The sequence below is a fragment of the Girardinichthys multiradiatus genome, chromosome 23, assembly GCF_021462225.1.
Source record: "Girardinichthys multiradiatus isolate DD_20200921_A chromosome 23, DD_fGirMul_XY1, whole genome shotgun sequence".
NCBI lineage: Eukaryota > Metazoa > Chordata > Actinopteri > Cyprinodontiformes > Goodeidae > Girardinichthys > Girardinichthys multiradiatus.
The window spans coordinates 20609526-20629629 of NC_061815.1; the positions used below are offsets into that span (position 1 = coordinate 20609526).

General features: G+C 38.4%; 1 protein-coding gene across 4 annotated transcripts in view; it reads right to left on the bottom strand.

Moving 5' to 3' along the window:
• Positions 1 to 17726, bottom strand: part of gria3b (glutamate receptor, ionotropic, AMPA 3b) — a 155769-nt gene extending 138043 nt beyond the window's left edge. Inside the window, exons 1-2 of one of the 4 annotated variants that reach the window (XR_007036274.1) lie at positions 17411 to 17725; positions 16782 to 16940 (exon numbers count right to left, since the gene is read on the bottom strand). Coding sequence is in view for 3 of the 4 variants with exons in the window: in XM_047353114.1 (XP_047209070.1) it covers positions 16782 to 16940; positions 17411 to 17489 (238 nt within the window). In the remaining variant the exon portion in view is untranslated. Of the gene's footprint in view, positions 1 to 16781; positions 16941 to 17410 lie in introns of all 4 variants that reach the window. The other 3 variants (XM_047353114.1, XM_047353113.1, XM_047353115.1) reach the window with 3 other exon arrangements.
• Positions 17727 to 20104: the final 2378 nt, after the last annotated feature.

Sequence of the window (20104 nt, forward strand, 5' to 3'; positions counted from 1 at the left end):
TATAGACTCTGGATGGAAAAACACACTGACTGCTAAACAACTGCTTAAGTTGTCTCATGGAACAAGAGTGTTCACAACTTGTAAATATTTAATTCAGCAACATGGAGTCCCAAGGCTAAAAAGCATTACTTAGACACAAAGCCCTGAAAATGGAAGTGAAATGTTCATTGACTTTTAATAAACTTTGGCCACTAGAGGATGATTGCAAATCTAACATTATTTGTCCATACAAGACACAAAGTTGGTCACTGTACAGCTTAGAAATGGAAACAGAGACAAAAAAGATAACTGGCGGGAAAACTCAAAGTTAATCGAAGATCTTAAAAGATATCATAAAGCCAGTTTGAATAGACGTTTAAGAAAAGTATAGGACAAATTCTTGAGTCATCCTTCATTTTTTCATGCTTTCCTTCTCAACAATCAAACATTCTTGCGATGTGATTCTAACCAGCTATGGGATATCTGCCTTGTGTTTCCGTTGTGTCTTTCATCAACAGCAAAGCCATGTTGGCACATATTATTCAGGCATGTTGAAACACTCTGTGACATGAGCATCCCAGCTCTAAAAAGCCATAAATTTATTTTCTGACAGTTGTCATGAAATCACCCCAAACTGCTTTTAGTTCTTATGCAGCCGAGTTACCTGAGTACAAACAACATCCATTTGTGACTTTACAGTACTAAGCTGTATTTGAAATACTATAAAGATGGACCAGAAAGGATTGTACTGTAACCCACGTACAAGTTTCATTATCCTGTATAGCAGTAGCAGAATCGGTAAAATAATACACATGTATTTATGTCCTATTTCTGACACATCAATGATTGAACATAAAACAGTAAAAAAAAAGACCTTTAGAAAGTTGAGAAGGACTTTAATAATTACAACATATGGCTATTTGGAAGCAAAATACAAAGAACTAGAGGTGGACGTTATGCATTGTCTTTGAGGGTTTTTTTTCTCTTACTGACTATTCTCACCACAATGAGTGAGGCTGCATCCTTATTATTATCCCTGCATTCCACACACATGTGGAAACATTTTTGTACATTTAAAAATCAAACCAAACTTCTTCTCATTTAAGCAGATTTTGAGTTTTTTTGTGATGTACACTTTTGTGAGGCAATAAAAATCAAACCAGAGTCAAATACTTTTTCAGTGGTCACTTCCCTGTCACATGATTTGTTTTGGTACAACTTATAATTTGGATCAATCACTGAAATATATTGTACATTCTTCCGAGACAAAAAAACCCCAAAAAACTGAAGTGCTGCTTTTGGTTTCTTTCTGTTAGACTATGGGTCTTTTACAGAAAGCATGCAACAAATTTGCAGAGCTGTATCCACCTTATTTGTAGCAGTTAATTATGTTACCAAATTTGAGTAAGATAACAAAGGTTGTAGTAAAGTGGCCTCTTTTGGTAGATAATCATTAGTGAGCTGTATTTTTGAAGCAACTGGATTGCAATTTAGCAAAATTAATATTTATGTCTGTTTCAACAATTACACACTTAGACATGTCCCTACAATGATGGAGCATGCATTCAAAAGTAAAATGGGATTATATTATTTTCTACTGGTTATCAACATATGAGAAATCAAGATGAATGTGCCATTTAAATGTAAAGTGTTAACTTCATCAATTAAAAGCCCACAAAGGAAAATTCTGAACCCACATGGTGCTTGGGCTGCATCTGACCATCAGAAAAGAAACGTCTGCTTTTGAAAAGTATTTACAGCGCTGAGTGGAGATCAGTTTATAGATATATCAAATTAGTTTTGTAGTTATGTTTTATTATTTGTAATAATTCATGTTGGAGGCAGGACAAAGTGTGGTCCCGAATTGACTGCATCATCTGCTGACCTGTTTGCTTGGAAAGCAAACTGCAGGGGGTCCATCAGGGGGGCTGGTGATGTCCTTCAGATGCTTCGACACCAGTAGCTCAAAGGATTTCATGACCACAGGCATCAGGGTGACAGGTCTGCAGTCATTTACCTCCATGATGGTGCATTTCTTGGGGACTGTGATGATGGTGGAGCATTTGAAGCATGAGGGAACCTGACATAGCTCAAGAGGGATCTCAAATGCTGAATTTCGTGTTATAGATCTCAAACACTGGCCACCTAATCTCTTTATCTGACAACCGTGCCTTTCTCCACCACTATTTCCTTCCTTTATAAACATAACTTAGCCTTGAATTAGTTTATGTCGCTTTTCATTATTTTGTAGCTCTGTTGGGGTTTGCCACTGACATGTAAGAAAAGTTTTCTATGGAGCCCTTTGCAATGGCTTCACCCAAGTGTGTTTTTTCTTCACTGGCTGCCACATTTTCTGTCATGGGTCCAGATGAGGTCCTCCTTTCGGATCTGCACAAAATGTCGCAGAGTATAAAGTAATTATGGGAAAAAAGACAGAAAAATAAAACCAAGGGATGGAATGGTGGAATTTATTCACTTCAATATTTTATCACAACAGTCATGCATGGACACGCAAACACAGACACCGGCCTGAGAGCATCCACCCACAGGTTTTATGTAGCCATGTGTGAAATGACAAGAGCCACACAACTGCACTCTTCTGAATTAACTTTCAGAGTGGGAAACACAGGAAGAAAATGGTTTAAAAAGCCCATTATATTCACTTATTTTTTTTCTGATGGAGGTCAGTGAGCACTAAGGACAGGAGAGCCACAGCAAGAAACATGTAAAGCAAGTTCTGCACCCATGTACATCATCTCAATAAAACTGTTGGACAGCGATGACAAGATTCTTCTCAGTGACCAAGCAGCAAGACAAGCTGAAACAAATATGGAGCTTCACAGTCCCCTACCACAGATTCTAAGCATATTACTCATGGCTGTTTGGATATTATCCTACTCTTACAGCATGCAGAATTGATTAAATCCATGTGTCGTCTGTGAATCAGTGAGCAATCTGAAATTAACTTGCAGCGGTGACAAATCTGACTACAGTGATTTCGAAGGCTCAAGTTCTGTTCCTCCTCCTCACCATAGAATATCTCAGTTTCTCTATCATTAGCAGTTTACTCCACAGCAACAACAGACCCCTGTGTGACATCGGCAAAGCCTTTATTTTTTCAGCTGCAGCCAGCAGTAGTCGCATGAATTCACCCCCGTTGCTTTGGATTATGCCTTTTATTATAGAAAAAAATTTCAATATTAACTACAAAGGCTATTCTTGGCACAACTATCATATCTGCATCTTTATATGACTGCAAGGAATATGCAAATGCTTTTCCTTTCTTTTTCTTCTTTGCCTCTGTGGTAGAGCGCCCATCCGCAAGCTTCACAAGGTTATGATGCTTCAGTGGCCAGGCGACTGTGAACTGTCACAAGCAATCACTTATGATGGAGCCCTTGTTTCTGCACAGACATGCCGCTTTGGCAGGGGCTTAGCCAGCGACTGGCTCTCTCGAAACAGGCCAGAAACGTGCAGATCAATCTGCTCAGCCGGCAGATGGAGAGCTGCAAGCTGGAAGCCCCCGTCGCACTGCGATCCAATATTTACAAGTTCAAGAACTACATCGTGACACTTCCAGTTGGTGCTTTGTATTCATCACAACACAGTCGCCTCAGTTTTGACTGTCTTTAGCACAGAAAGCACACAGCACAGAAAGGCAATGAAAATCGATACACAAGCCCGAAAACATTAGAATGTTTTTTCAGAGGCTTTTTTTAGGATGTTTGGGAGAAATTGGAAAAGAAAAACTGTCTGACCTTGGTTAGGACAATGCAGTCTGCAGCTTCCCACTGAGGAAGACAAAATAAAAATTCCTCTTACGTACCAACTCAGCATTATTTAAACACCTCAGCATGTCTGAGTACTGTTGCTGAACATGTGCATGTCTTTATGAACACAGTGTCCCTATCTACTGGTGGCTACCTACAACAGGATAATGCATTTTAGCAAAAGCTCAAATCATCTTAAACTGGTCTTTTGAACATGACATTGAATTCACTCTACTCCAGTGTTCTTTACAGTTGCCAGGTCTTCATCCAGCAGAGCAACTTTGGGATGTGGTTGGACACTGAATTCATGTCATAGATGTACAGCCAAAAAATCAGCAGCAACGGTGTGATAATATGTCATATAGACCAAAGTCTCTGAGGACTGTCTCCAACACATTTCTGAATATGTACTACTAGGAAATGTGGCAGTTCTGAAGGCAAAAGAGGTCAAACCCAATACTAGCAACGTGTACTTATTAAAGTGCCTAGGAAGGATATATTAACAAATGCAAGGGGAGGTGGGGCACAGACAGAAGAAAGGCAGTAAAGGGTAAAAATACTGACTGGAAAGAGTCAGGTTTTTAAAAATGCTCTTTTTTTTATTCTCATTGTACTTTAGTGCCATTTCAAACCTGGTGGGTGACACTAAATGACATTTCAAAATAAGAAATATCTCAGCCACAAGAACATAACCCACTCTCCCTGAGAGGTTTTGCTCAGTGAAAAAACAAAATGGAAAGCAGCCATCACACATAGTAGGATGGCTGGCGGGAGATGAATGGTTTTAAAAAGATGCTGGTTCTCTGTTCGCTTCACTTTAAATGCACAACAAGTGGCGTTTGTTTCTTATCAGAAGCAGCTTTTTCTTTGCACGGAGAACAGCAGCAAATGTGTTTAAGGCGGCACAAAGATTTTGTGTCTCTGAGTGTGGCCCCCTCGTAGTGTTTATCACTGCTTTTTCATATAGTCAGCCTGCTGCTCTTCTTCATCACATGGCTGTGTTGATATCATCTTCAATAAGGCAACACAGACTTATCCTATCATTGTTGACTTATAGTTCAGAACCCACCTCATTATTTGCAGTGTGCAGATGTGCAGAGCAAACATGTGCTGTCATGTTTCAACATGTCTGCTGGTAAAAAAGGGAACTTTATGTACACTTGGTGTAATGTCATTGCACTAAAGCTCAAAAAGGCATGGGTGTTCAGCATATCATACCTGAGTATTTTAATTCAATTTTTTTATGCACAAATAAGGCACAAATAGCTTTGGACACTGCTTGTCCTGAGGTATTTGAGTGTTTTTTGTGTTGTTGTTGTTGTTGTTTTTTAAATTATATTTCAACCTGAAAAGACTCACAATAAGAAACAAGATGGCAATTAGAGAAATTTATTGATGAAAATTAATATCTTTGGCGCTCAGACCCCGAAGACGTGAATACTGAGAATGACATGAGCTCAAATTAACGTCTTAGGCTTAGAATTAGATGAGTCTTCCCCCTTTAGGATCCAATACTGGTGGTGGAGTGAAGGCCTAAGAAGGTAAGGGAGCTGGGAGGAGTATGGAAGGGAGATGGTGGAAGTGGGGCGGAGGAGTGTCGAAGCTCAGCTGAAGAGCGGGGAATCCATGACTGGAGGTCCTTAAATGCAAAGCCTCGGAGGATGATTGATTGAGGACACATGCGGATCTGACACTGATTGGATGGAGGAGAGATGCACGGTGGAGTCATAGGATGGCTGGGGGATGGAGGTAAGTCTTTCAGTTTGAATTTTCGTCAAAACCTCCATTAAACGGCCCCAATTTATATAGTACGGTCTCCGCCACATTTATTGGCAGCCCTGGTGTGGATGTGCAAACAGCCTTAAAATAAATCCATATTTTATCACAGCAGGATAATTTAAACCTGAAATTTCTTTTTAAATTTAGCCCTTCATTTGGGAACATTTGTTCAGTGGGGAAACCATCACACATTAAGCTATTTATTTTTTAAACAAAATTACCAGTGGTACAATTGTACTTCCAACAATCCCTTAAAAATTGCAAATGAAGCCTATTTTTATGTTGGGCTTAGTTTTTTAACTGATTAGAGTTTATGGGACCTTAAAATTAGTAATCCACAGCTGTCTGATTCAAGTGTATCTTTTCACCACATAGAGTGAGCAAGAGGGTAAAGCTCTCTGTTGAGAACTGGAGCAAAGAGTGGCATCTTTGAGACTTGGTGACCTCAAGATGCTGTAAGACACGACTTACAGGGAGTTGTTAGGGAGAGAAAAGGTATTTTCTGTAAAACCACCACAAATGTAAACACATGGGCTATGCTACTGAGGCTTTAATTGCATGAGTGTTCTGTGGTAAGAAGAGACTAAGAATAAACTGAAGTGAATATTGCAGGTGGGTTTGTTGAGAAACAAAGAATGATATTTTGGAAAGCACCTCACGTCCTTTGTATAGCGGAGTAACTTTGATGCCGTGGGCCTGTTTCTCTACCAACGGCCAGGAAATTGTAAAGAAAAAATGTAGAGACCTCTGCCAGTAAAATAAAAAAAGGTTATCATTGGGTTTTTTAACAAGACATTTATCCAGAAATGGTTGATCAGGCATAAAATCAATCTTCTTCCATGGCCATCTTTGTCCTTAGACATAAACCCTGTAGAAAACCTGAAGGGTAACCTTAAGTGAAGAGTATGTAGAAGAGGACCCAGGACTCTGACAATTAAGAAATATTTTGCAGCAAAAAATAGTTAAAGATCCCTCTCTCTGTATGTTGCAAGCTTGAGAAATGTCATGGGAGAAGACTAAGTACTATCAAAGTATTAACAGTAAAAGTATCAATTATTGTGCCACTGGAGATTTTGTTAAAAACAATTATTTCTTAAAATGGGATTTGTTTCCCCCGACTGAATAATTGTACCAACATTTAAGGTTAAATTGATCAACATTTTTAATTTTGAGATTATGCTTCTACAATAAAACATTAATTTATTTTAAGGCTATTTAAAACATATTTACCAGGGGTGCCAATAGTTTGGCTGGAACTGTAATAAGCAAAACAGAGAGTAGTCCATTTTTGACTATCCTTAGGATGCCAGGACATTTCATAATAGTGGTTACCTCTTAATCCAGTTTAATCCCACCGGAAATTCGGTGACATTTGCCTCATCAAACTGAGCAGTGAGGAAATCAATGGGAATACCCCTCATACTTAGCCGTCAGGCCTAAATAAATCTTTAAAAGGAAAAGATGTGATGATGTTAACTGATCTTTAAAATCAATAATTTCTCCCTACATTGTTTACCAGGTATACTTCATTGATGCTGAAAATGGCAAAATGACCCGTGTTTATATAAGATTAGAAAAGTTGAGTCGACAATAACAGCAAGAGAGGGGGAAAATGTTTTACCAAACAACATCTGCCAGTAGCACAGAGGCCAAGACAAATAATTCTCTGACAGCAGCACTTCTTCTCAGGTTGGGTTCAAGAGGATCTTTGATATTCTGGTTAAAAATTTATTGTGTTGAATCTGCCTCGCGGTGTGCACTGTGTTATGTATTCTGAATCTCATTACTGCTTCAGTTAGGTGCCTAACATGAAAAAATGCAAAAGAGGGCATCTCATGGCCAGTAAATTAGGTCAAAAATAATGTTCCCTTTGGAGGTTTGGTCTTTGGCGAATTTCCAACCTTTTATCTGTGAATCCCAAAAAATGTTTGCCTTATGTGACCACTACAAAATGTAAGCATGATTGAGAAAAATATGGCTAATTTAGTGGAATATTTTTTTTTATTCATCTAAAAATCTGTGGGATATGAAGCTCTGCTGTTAATATAGTTGTAAAAAGTATGTGCATGCCTGGTTGTTTGTCCTGTTTGTCTCTGTGTTCCCCTGTAATGGACTGGAGACCAGACTAAGGTGTACCCCGCCTATTACCTAATGACAATAGATTTAGTTGTAAATAACCTGACCATAGGGCAGCATGGTGGTGCAGTTGGTAGCACTGTTGCCTTGAGGCAAGTGGGTCCTGTGTTCGACTCCCAGCCAGGGATGTTTCTGCATGGAGTTTGCATGTTCTCTCAACCTTTTATCTGGGTGGGTTCTCACCGGTTGCTCCGGCTTCCTCCCACAGTCCACAGACATGCCTGTTAGGTTAATTGGTCTCTCTAAATTGCCCTTAGGCATGTTGCATGGTTGTTTGTGTGTTGCCCTGTGATAGATTGGCGACCTGTCCAGGGTGTACCCCTGCCTCCCACCCACAGACCAGCTAGAAAATGACTCACTAATCTAACAATTATGAATACAACTTCAACTAGCTGGATTCACGATTCTGCAAATATAGCAGAGGTTACCATAATCTGAATTTGCATCAGAGAGAAACATGATCTGTTTATCTGATCCTTCGCTATGTGAACACTGTTGTCAGTTATGTGCTGACATTGTGCTCTTCTCTCAGGCGTTGCAGCTCCCAGAGCATGTAACCCTATCCTAGCTCGTTTCTGTACCACTCATTTGACTGAGACCCACATCAAGCCACCTCAAGAGGCCTCTGAGGCCGCCTGGCCAGCTGTCCTCAAAATCGCTCCATTACTATGCTGTTCATTACTGAGAAATAGTGTTTGGGTCAGAGTATTTTCTGTTTCAAATATAATTCTCATAATTTCGTTTTTTACTTATTTTCATATTAATTGTGTTTTGTATGTTTAAAAATTTTGAACTTACAGTATTTTATAGTGTTTATTTTTCCAGAATTGTTAGCATACAGTGCCTTGCTAAACCATCTATGCCTCCTGGATGTTAAACTCTGTAATACATGGCTCAAGTAGAGTCAGAGTGGATAGAACGAGTCTTAAACAGATATTTTCTTAAGTCTTGCAACAAGTTCTTTATCGGATCTGAACTAGACATTTTAACATATGCTTTCATCTTAAACCATTCCTTTGTAGCACTGGGTGTATATTAACATTCCTTGTCCTGTGTTTTGTAGACTTTAACATGTGTTCTTCCAGGATTTCCCGGTATTTAGCTTCATCCATCTTCTCATCAACACTGACCACCATTTTGCGTGTAGGCCAAAAACTAGAGTTTTGGTTTCATCTGTGTAGTGTGCTTTCTTTTATGTTTTGACTGGCTCCAAAATAAATTTTGGCAACTTGTAAAAAGGAGTTCTTATGGATTTCCTCTGGCCACTCCATTAGGGTCACATTTGTCTATGGGTTTGTTTTTTGACACATTCCACCACCTGAGCTGTGGATCTCTGCAACTCCCCTAGTGTTCTGATGGGCTTCTTGGCTCCTTCTCTAATTATTGCTCTCTGTATCTAACCTGTTAGTTTAGATGGACAACCATGTCTCGATTGTAATGTAACAAAATGTGAAAATGTTTAAGATGTATGATTACCTTTGCAAAGCACTGATGTTAATGTGTTTTTTAGCAGACATTGAATTCTGCTCATATTAAAATATGAGACAGACAAATAGGCATGTATATCAAACTGTGTGGCTCCATGCATGTGAATGTGCACTTGCCTGAGCATGAATACACGACTGCATTATGACCATACACAAACCTCCATCTGTGCCTCCAACACAGCTGGACTGTGATGGCATGTCTCTGTACAACCCCCCATTGCCTGGAGAAATCTTTCTCTTAAACACAGTCATGCACTCATGCAAACACATACTCTGAGCAGCCTTTAAAACAAGTCTTAAATTTGATTTCAGTTACTGCAGTCCATATATCTACCCTTCCACTCCTCAGTTTACCTCTTTTTTTTTCCCCACATTTGGCCTTGTCACACCTTTCAAGCTGAGCTCTACAGCCTCCAAGACCCAACACTGTGGCATGCTTACAATCACCTGAGGAGCCTCTTCAGACAACAGTCTGTCCCTGTCAGTGTTATGCACTGCAAAAAAACTGCTTTCTTGTCACTTTGTTTACAAACTCTTCCCACAAGACCAAAACAACAGCATCTCCAAAAGCTACTCTCAACAATATATGCAGACATTTAGTAAGGGCCTTATTGTCTGTGCTTCCCAGCATATTCCATTGGCCACCTGTGCGCTGTCAAAGTGTAAACTGCCACATGACATACAAAGGTTTGTTGGTGTTTCCGGGGCAATATGAGGAGAGCCGGCACTCTGAGTGGGCACAAATATTAATAAAAAATCATGATTTTATGACCTTTGAGCCTAAACAATGAGTGCTTCTTTATAAAAACAGTTATTAGCAGTAAATGTCTCCTCTACATTCAAAAATTCACTCAGGTGACTTAAATTGTCTCCAATTCCCACTGTGTCAAAAATATCTCATCATGACTGTGCTAATAATAATCTGCACTGTAGTGCAAAACTTAAAAAACTAGAAACTAAAACTTGAAATAAAAACATAAACACAAGGGTGATTCATGATGTTAAGCTAAAACAGCTTGATGTAAAGAGCCATAGCTAAGATTTATACCTACCAAATTCAATGTGGCATAAAAATTCCCTTTTTTAATCTACCCCAATTGATCAACTGAAGTGTATTCTTCTGAAATCTATAACAAACACTGTAATTTTTTTAATTGGCTAAATGTTTCACAATGTGGATGAAATGGATTGTGTTTTAAGGTATCAATGGAGTAGTTCTCAGTTTTTGAAGTGAGGTTCTGTGTAAATATTATTAGTAATAGCTCATCTGCTTGTAGTAGACATGCCTTATTGCTGTTGTAGGCTAACAGCTAATCAGACGTAGCCACCCTTTTAGCAGAAAATAGCAATTTAAAACAACTCAAACTGGAAATGTTTATATCTGCTGGATAATATGTCTAATTAGCACTTATTAAATATTGATCAGGTGGATAAGCTAGAGATACCCTGTAGTGCCAACCAATACAACTTTACAATAGTACAAGTTGTTTGAGAAATCAATGACAAACTTAACAAGTTAAAAGCCAGTTGGCTCAGATAAAAGGAAGGAAAACAGCTGACCTACCTAAGTCCATTGGCAGCTAAATGTATCTACACCACTGTATCTCATTGATAAATACATATTTTGTTTGATACATCTGTACGAAAACCAGAGCAATAACTTTTCAGAATCTCTAATGGCTCATAGCCAACAAATTACACATGTATTATCTGTTACAGTCATTCTCCTTTATTTTGTTCATGTTTCCCACAACAGCAAAAATCCAAACTGTTGAAATAGGACAGCTTTCTCTATAGTCAGCATCAGTCAGAAAAGTTGGACAAACCGAGCAGGGAAAGAAACATATGCTTTTGCCAGGGTTTAAGGACCTCGAGGATTCAATAAAAGAGGGTAGACAGATGTGAAAAGGCTGGCAGAGGGGACACAGACCATTAGCTTAATGACAGAATGAGGAATTGTGAGATGAGATTAAAAAGCCAAGGAGTGCAAAATTTTCCTTTTAACAAGAATCAAGGCAGGTAATCTTATAAATTGCACAGCAAGAGTTGTGCAGGGATTGATGTTTTTATTTTTATTTTGCCTCAGGCAAAAAAAGTAAAGAAGGGTAAACAGGTAAAAAAAGGACGGCGGTGTCATTAAGTTGGTGAAGCCATGACTATCAGCAACATTAATGCTGTCTGCTCTGCTTTTCCTCAAACGTGGACCCTTTGCTTTGAAGTACTTTTCAGTTCTCTGTGAGCACACCTGACTTCTAGCTTCAGCAGCTATTATGGAGCCTGGGCTGGTAATTACACATTTCACAATTTCTTATGTTACTTCAAAGCAACAACAGTCTTGTCACCAAAGGACATAGCATGCTTCTGTGGTACAAAGCAAAGCCTCAGGGATTACTGAAGACACACATTGTTATTCTGAAAGTCAATAATTTCATCAATAGCACAGAGCTTTAAAGTGACTTAAAATAAATTAAATGACATAAAAGTTGGCTTTTATTAAATGCAAGCATTTTCAAGTTTTATTTTTAAAAAGCAAAATAAACATTTTTTGAATTTGAATGGATTAATGCTTATATATGGTCTCTTACAATTAAACGCTTAAAGGGAGTAAAACAAAACAGGTTATTATTATTATCTTAAATATAAATAAAAGGTATTCTTTTCAAAACCTTTACAAATTATAAAGCAGATGTATGCTGCTGCACACAAAGGTCTGAATCATTCACAGGAGCCAATTCATGCCAAAGGAACTTTGGTTGACGGGTAAATTATTGTGACAGTTTGCAGAAAAAAAAAAGATGTAAAAAATTTAAAACTCTGAGCACAGGAAGCTCTCACTCACAAGGCAAGGTCTCCGATGTCTGTAAGTCAGCAGATAAGTGATATTTAATAACCTTAATCTCTTTTTTGTTCACTATATTTAAAGGGTGGTCATGGACTGATGTGAGCTCACCATGAGCTGTCTTCAGTTTGCAGCCTCAGCTAAGAAGAATATCTGTGTACCTTCTAGACATCTCTAACTTTGGAGTACACAAATTACACTACAAAGTTTAAACTGGTCAGTTAGAACATTATGGCCTCTCACAGGTCAAGTGAATAAAACTAACACGTATTACTGAGTGGGATATACACTATATAACCAAACGTTTACACTATCTGCGTTCACACACATATGAGAGACATCCTACATTTTGTAAGGTTTAAAATGATGTTGGCTCTCCCTTTGCGGCTCTAACAACTTCAGCTATTCTGCGAAGGTTTTCCAGAAGGTTTAGGACTCTATTTATGGAAATTTCTGACCATTCTTCGTCTGTTTGCAGAGTTAGACACTGGTGTTTGATACAAAGGACTGACTCCCAATTTCCCATCTTATTCATCCCAAGAGTGATCCAACAGTTTAAGCTCTTTGCAGGCCAGTTATGTTTTCCACACCAAACCTGCTCATCCATGTCTTTGTGGATCTTGCTTTGTACTCTGTAACAAGACATGGCCAACCCCAAACTGTCCACAAAGTTGGCAGCAATCAATTGTCCAAAATGTCTAAGTGTAATGAAACATAAAGAGTTCCTTTCCCTAGAACTAAGAGGCTAAGCCCAACATCAGATAAACAGCTTCACACCATAGCCCACTCTGCCAAATACTGTGGCAATGTAGTGTGTTGGGGAAAAAGTTAACATTTTGTTCCCAAAGCTGGGGAAAAAAATAAACAACTGTGAGGATTTAGGTGTGTTTGACAAGGGCTAAATTGGAATGACTAGATGATTGGTTAAGAGCATCTCCAACACTGCAGCTGCTGTGGGGTGTTCCCACTCTGTAGTTCTTAGTATCTATCAAAAGTTGTACAAAGATGGAACAGTGGTAAACTGAAAAAGGCTAACTGATGTACAAGAGGAGTAAAGACAAGTTGGTCCTATTCAGCAAACAAGCTACTGCAGCTTAAATGCTGAAAACGTTAATGCTAGTTTAGACAGAAAGGTATCAGAATAAACAGTGAATTGCTGTTTGTTACGTGTGGGGTTGCATAGCCGCAGACCAGCCAGGTTGCTCATGCTAGTCATAATGTCATGCCTGATCAGTGTATGTCTTGGCTCAAATTAAGTACACTATGTTTCAATAAAAACCAGATACAGTAATATTCAATAAATCATTTATTTCACTAACTCAATTTACTAAGTGATACACATTATATAGATTCATTACACAGACTGATGTTTTCAAGCCTTTACACGTGTTCTGTTAATTATGATGATTTACTAAAAACACAACGTTTAATTTCTTAGAAGATTAGAATATTAAATCAGAAAAAATAATAAAAAAATACATTTTAATACAGAGATGTGTTCTTTTGAGAAGATACTTTTAATCTGAAACACAAGCTTCATCGGAACACATTCTGATTTATTGAATGTGACCGTACATGTTGTCTGTCAAACACACCCCCATAAGGATCTGGACAGTTTCGTGCAGCTTCCCTTCATGCTAACAATAGACTCAGCCCATTAGATCCTCACTTAGGATGGCCTGCCATACGGACTGCAGATCTTTAGGGTTCTGTAAATTCAAGCACATCTTTTGGGTACTCTATAAAACTTGGATTTTGCAGATTCTGAGGCCATGTAAAAAGGCAATGATTTTGATAGGCTTTTAGTGTCTCCTAAGAATTGCACAATCAGTAACAATTAAATGTAAATGATTGTAAATCTCTTAAAAAGTATTCTTTGTAAACTGACTTTTAACTCCAGAGAGCATGATTACTGGGCCAGTTGTTGTTAATTAAATGCCTTTTGATGGTAATTTTATTGCTTATATTGTCAACCTTATATTTTATTGCTTGTTGCTTTAATTATCTTATTCTTATCTTCTTTTTTTTTTTTTTTTTTTGCATTGGTTTGTAAAGCGCTTCATAAATAAATAAATGAATGAATGAAAATGAGTATGTCTCATATCGTAAATAGCCAGCCTTTATGATTTTGACTGTGGTTATGGCACATTGTCCTTTGGCAGTTTTCGTCGGAATGACAGTAGATTACGATATAAGGTCCAGAATCAAACAGAATCAAGTCTACATCAAACATACATTGAAGACCTTTGTAAGTAAGATGCTTGCATTTGGAATCTATTTGCCTTGACGACATTTAGATTTCTCCTCTGTGTTCTCATATTTTAAGAGGCAGTGAAAGGCGTGCGGCACATTTTAGTCCTTCATTATTTTGAACTTCTGCCTTTCTTTTTCACATCTGATTTTTTTTTTATCCATAACCACCTTACTGATGATTTGTACTGACTTTAACATCCAGTGATTTAAATTAATTTCCTATTATCTGCTCATATTCTTGGAAATGTGACTTCAATGAATACCATCTATCAGCAGGAGGTTACTCCCTGGGGTAATTATCTCTCATATTTCATAAGAGTTAACTGATACAAATAGGTATCTGAAGACAAACCAATGGAAGTACCATGTAATATAAAGTATTCTGGAAATAATATCAGACTAAATTGAATAATATGTGAAATTTAAGCATTTCGATTTTCTTTTATCCCCACAACTTACCAAAATGCTAAGAGAATGGAACTAACATGGATGGATTAAGTACATGGGTATGAAACAGTTTGCGTCTAGGTATGAAGGAAAAGTAAGTAGGAATGAAATCAGGTACAAAGTAGCAAAGGGCTGGGTTGACTAAGTGACTATGCTATAGGTATCGCCATATAGCTGAGTGTCGTGGAGGATCTGGGCAGACCATTATTTCATATATTATTTTTGTGTTAACCCACCACGGGTAGTTTTTTAATCTGCAAAGCAGCAGCCAAAATAATATAACATTTGATGTTTATATTAACTTTTTATTTTTCAAAAGTGTATGATTTTCTCAAGTTCACTGTTGTCCTACAACATTACAACAGACTATTGGTGAGGGTACCTAGAAACGGTTCTATTGCTCCTTGAGGGTGAATGCTTTTGCTAAAACTCTGCTTTCCTCTGTTTTTAATTAGATTCTGATATCAGCCCTTTTCTCCTATCCTCCTCTCTCCTCTTCAACATGCGTGAAATTGAACAGCATTATCTATTATTTATTCACCCTCATTTGCCTATTGTTTCTCGTGGATGCCTTCGTTAAGCCACTTGCTGCTCTGCTGCCTGCGATATGATGCTCTGCTTCAAATGCCTCACTGTTCAGGCCCACCTCCTCTGCAGGTCTGAGTCCAACTCATTTGCTGGCGTTGGTTGGGGAGCTATGGATTTTTTTCCCCTTTCACCCAATGACAGCACGGTGAGGTGCTATGAGGGCTGAGTGCTAATGAGCTGACTCTGCAATGCCGGAGAAGACGCTCTCTAACACAGTGGGTGGGGGATCATAGGACAGAGCAGTCGGAGATGCTCCAGCAGACAGGGGAAGTCAAGGGGCCATAATGATCATGCAATGCAGAGGGCTAGAAGGACACAGCTGCAGCAGTCAGTTAGAAGAGCTGAGGGCCAACAAAGTTAACTATTTCCCCAAATAGAAATCTTTGTTTATGTTAAACAGAAAAAACATTTTTATTTTATTTCTTATTTTTTTTCTAGAGATAGCAGTCAAAAGAAGGGCAAACAAGAAGGGCTTTTGTCACATCTATCTCTATAGTATGATAATAAACAAAATAGCAAGAAAATCAAATCAAATAAGCTTAGGTTTGTTTTGTTTTTTTCTGACAAGAGGCTATATGATAAAATTATTGACATTACTAAACACAGTGCTGTTTTATTGCAGACCATATAACTTCATCAAGAAGACGCCATGTTTACTGTGAGGGAACAGCTGCAGTTTTTCATATGGGGGATATGACTCACCACCCAGGGTGTTGTGTATCAGGGGTGACATGAGTGCTTGCATATGTTTAAGTTTCAGGCTATTAAAGCTGGTATCTGATTCATGATTCATATTCGGCATTATCTAAAGAACCATTATACCATTATATGAATGGGATTTTAGCATCTCTTGTTCAAAATCTAAAAGGCATTGACTAGTCAAACTGCTTATTCACAACTAAACAGAAATTCTTTAAACCACAGTTTGAGATTTTTTGAACCTTTATTTGTAAAAACACTGAAATATTTCCAATGTTTTTTGGGGATTAGGGCAATCTTAACTTAAGAAAAGCATGAAACCCCAAATATTTTGCTAAATGGAACTGGTTGGGGTTTGTGATACTAAAAAAGGAGATTCTTACTGTTCTCAATATCCCTCATAGCCTAATATTGTGTACATGGAACTGAAAGGAGGAGCTCGCCCAGGGATGCATTTATGCAGTAACTGCCACTGTGAGTGAGTGGTGTAATGTTACAACGTGGAATAAGTGTAGAAGCTACATACTAGCACATATAATTTAAATGTGTTGTGCTTTTCAACAAAAAGTATACAGTCTAAAGATATTTGTTTTTATTAAGCTGAAAAATAAAGTATTAGCCCAAGTTTTATTTATTTTTTTCCATCCTGACTTTCTGAATCCGTGTTGAGGTGATAGGAACTTGTCTGCATGCCTGCACTCAGCTGCAACTTCTATAAGCTCCTAAATAATTCCTGCTCATTCTTGGCGGACCCCAGAATTATACCGGGCACTTCAGACATGACTGAAAAGGCAGCGCACTTACATGCATGGGTGACGGAGAAGCTGTTGGACGACTCGAGATTGTCGACGTTGTAGTTGAGGTGGAAAGGTTTCTCGGTGGTATTTTGATTGGTGTTGTAGAGTTGGACAGCAAACCTGAACGCGCTGTGCTCCTGCACCGTGGATCGCATGAACAGTCCCCCTTTGGAGAGATGCAAACCAAGATTAGACAACTCTTACGGTCGTAAGCAGAGTCTATGATCAGTTTTCCCCCCATTCTTTTGTTGAATAATAAGGAATTCAGTATGTATAAAGAAACTATTTGTAATTTAAAGACTAAGTCATGCATTACTTATCAGTGCGTCGGTCTGGAACTCTTCGGAATCGAGAGGGGACAAATTCCGCCTCTTATCATCCTAAAAATCCCTCTTAAACCATTTGTGCCAGTTTATGCAAGAGCTGCAGCTTTATTGTAGTTTAAAAAAAACACACAAAAAAAACAACAGCTGCTTTAAGAATGCAGCGCTGCCTATGGAAAATCAAGTTGGTCGGCGTCATTGCGCAGAGCTCCGTATGCAGTTTCCAGTATAAAACTGCAATCATGCATTTTATTTGCATTACACAAAGACACAAACAATAATCAGAAGCCGCCTAACAGAGCGAGGCACTTACCGATGTTAATCTGATTCGGAAATCCAGCTAAGGACTGGTCAAAGAGCCACAGCAAAAAGAAAACCACGCGTTGTGCCATTTTCTCCGATCTGATCTGTTCAACTCCTTAAAAGGCTCTGTCTAAGCAGATTCATATGTTCGGGATGGATGCCGGGAGTAAATGGAAATCCGGTGGGTAGATGATGGTGGCTCACAGTGCACCAATTCATTCATTGAGGTGCAGCCCAGCTGCAGAACATTTTTTTGCAACTAAGAAAGAGAGGCAGAGAAAGAGACGGAGAGGGAGGGATGGTGGGGGAAGATGAAGCTGATCTGAACTCTGATTGGACCCGTCGAGGCAGGCCAGCGTTGGTCAAACTTGATCTGACGTTAAATTAAAAAAGCCTCAGCCTGCTATATTACGACACCTCGGCAGCAGGACTGCACTTGTCAATATTAGCCCTCCGCTGACCGAGTCAATAAAAAAAAAAAAAACACCGCAATCTAAGACGGCCGATGATTCTGACTTGGCTAGCCGCTTCCAGCTGTGACAGCTGCTACATCGTCAGAATGCACAGAGAGGCTGCGTTTGCTACTCAAGAGGTGAACGTGAATGTAGTAGTGTAGTTTTTACAAAGGTCGGTCCACTGGGTTACATTTTCAAAGTTTGGGTCACATCGGAGAGTAAGAGACGTTTGGGGCTCAGAAAATCACGAGGTTAGTCTAAAATAGGTTATTGATTAAGGTAACGGAAAGTGTCAAATTGTTAATTCAAACAAGTAAACCAAGCTACTCAGAATCTTTGCTTTCGAGGTAAGCGAGAAAATGCAGAGAAGGTGGAGCTGTCCATGGTGCTGAACACAAGCCCGAAGAGAATCAAGCGAATTGTTGATCATACATCTATAAAATATAAATTAAGATTGTAATAGTGACCCTAACTAATAGATTTTGTTCAAAACATTTCACTTTCCACTCCATATAAAATGAATCACGTAAAATAGATCAGCGGTCAACATCTCATAAAGCTTTTTAAAATTGATCTGTTAAACTCATGGCACGTAGGTAAGATTTTAGGTAACCATATTACACTGCATTATGTATCCCCTTTAGTCTGTGACAGAATATGTATCCATTTTAAATCTTCTGTGACATTTTAGTCTTTTGCAATAAAAGCCAATGGTGAGCCAACACTTCTTTTTCACCTTTGTCATCGTACAACCACAAACCCCAATGTATTATATAAGGATTTTAAATGATGGATTACCAAAAAGTAGAGCATAACTCTGATGTGGAAGTAAAAGGAAACAGGGTGTTTGTTCTATATTTTCTCACAACAAAACATCTGAAAAGTGCGGTATGCATTTCAATTTAGCCCTCCTGAGCCAATACTTTGTGGAACCACATTTTGTTGCAGTTACAGCTGATGGATCACTTGTTGAAGCTAATTTAAAAAAGAACAGGGTCCATCACTAGAGGGTCTGGTGGATTTATTCAGAAGTTGGGGTATAGTAAAACTAAAACAATGGAGCACGAATTAGTTTGATTGATAAAGATAATTGTTTGTCACTTTGACATTTTACGTTATTAATTCTAAATAGTGCTGTTAATCAGTAAAGGCAATGAGATATTCATATCATATGACTGAGTCATCTTGTCGGATGGTAGAGATTTCCTGTCCTAGTTGGGGGTCAATGTTGGTCAGTTTCTGCAAATTATTACATCTCTGGGGTTTAATTTGCTGTGAGATTATATTGATTTCCTTGTCACATGAGTATGTGTGTAAAAATTACATTATGTTCGCTGCTTTAATTTAATGACTGAAAGCAATATGTCTTTTTCTGTGGAGTTTTTTGTGTGTGGATATTTTCACACCATCACATCACACAATTAGTTTAAGTTGGGATAAGAAGCCGACTATTAAGGTATTGCAAAACACAAGTAAATTCGAAAGACAGATTATGCTGATTCCTTATCACAATTGAGAATAATGAAAAAAGGGGGAAAGTTATTCCACACCAAAGGCACCTATTAGTTGAGATAAAGCTTCAGCATAATTGATTGTGGTGATTGCACTGTAATATTAGTAATTAGGGCATTTTGGCCATGGCGCATTCTAATTATTATCAGAGCTCAGCTTCTGCAGGAAGTCCATTCTTTCACACGTGCAAAAACTCACTGATAATATCCACAGGTCCTTCTCAAAATATTAGCATATTGTGATAAAGTTCATTATTTTCCATAATGTCATGATGAAAATTTAACATTCATATATTTTAGATTCATTGCACACTAACTGAAATATTTCAGGTCTTTTATTGTCTTAATACGGATGATTTTGGCATACAGCTCATGAAAACCCAAAATTCCTATCTCACAAAATTAGCATATTTCATCCGACCAATAAAAGAAAATTGTTTTTAATGCAAAAAACGTCAACCTTCAAATAATCATGTACAGTTATGCACTCAATACTTGGTCGGGAATCCTTTTGCAAAAATGACTGCTTCAATGCGGCGTGGCATGGAGGAAATCAGCCTGTGGCACTGCTGAGGTCTTATGGAGGCCCAGGATGCTTCGATAGCGGCCTTTAGCTCATCCAGAGTGTTGGGTCTTGAGTCTCTCAACATTCTCTTCACAATATCCCACAGATTCTCTATGGGGTTCAGGTCAGGAGAGTTGGCAGGCCAATTGAGCACAGTGATACCATGGTCAGTA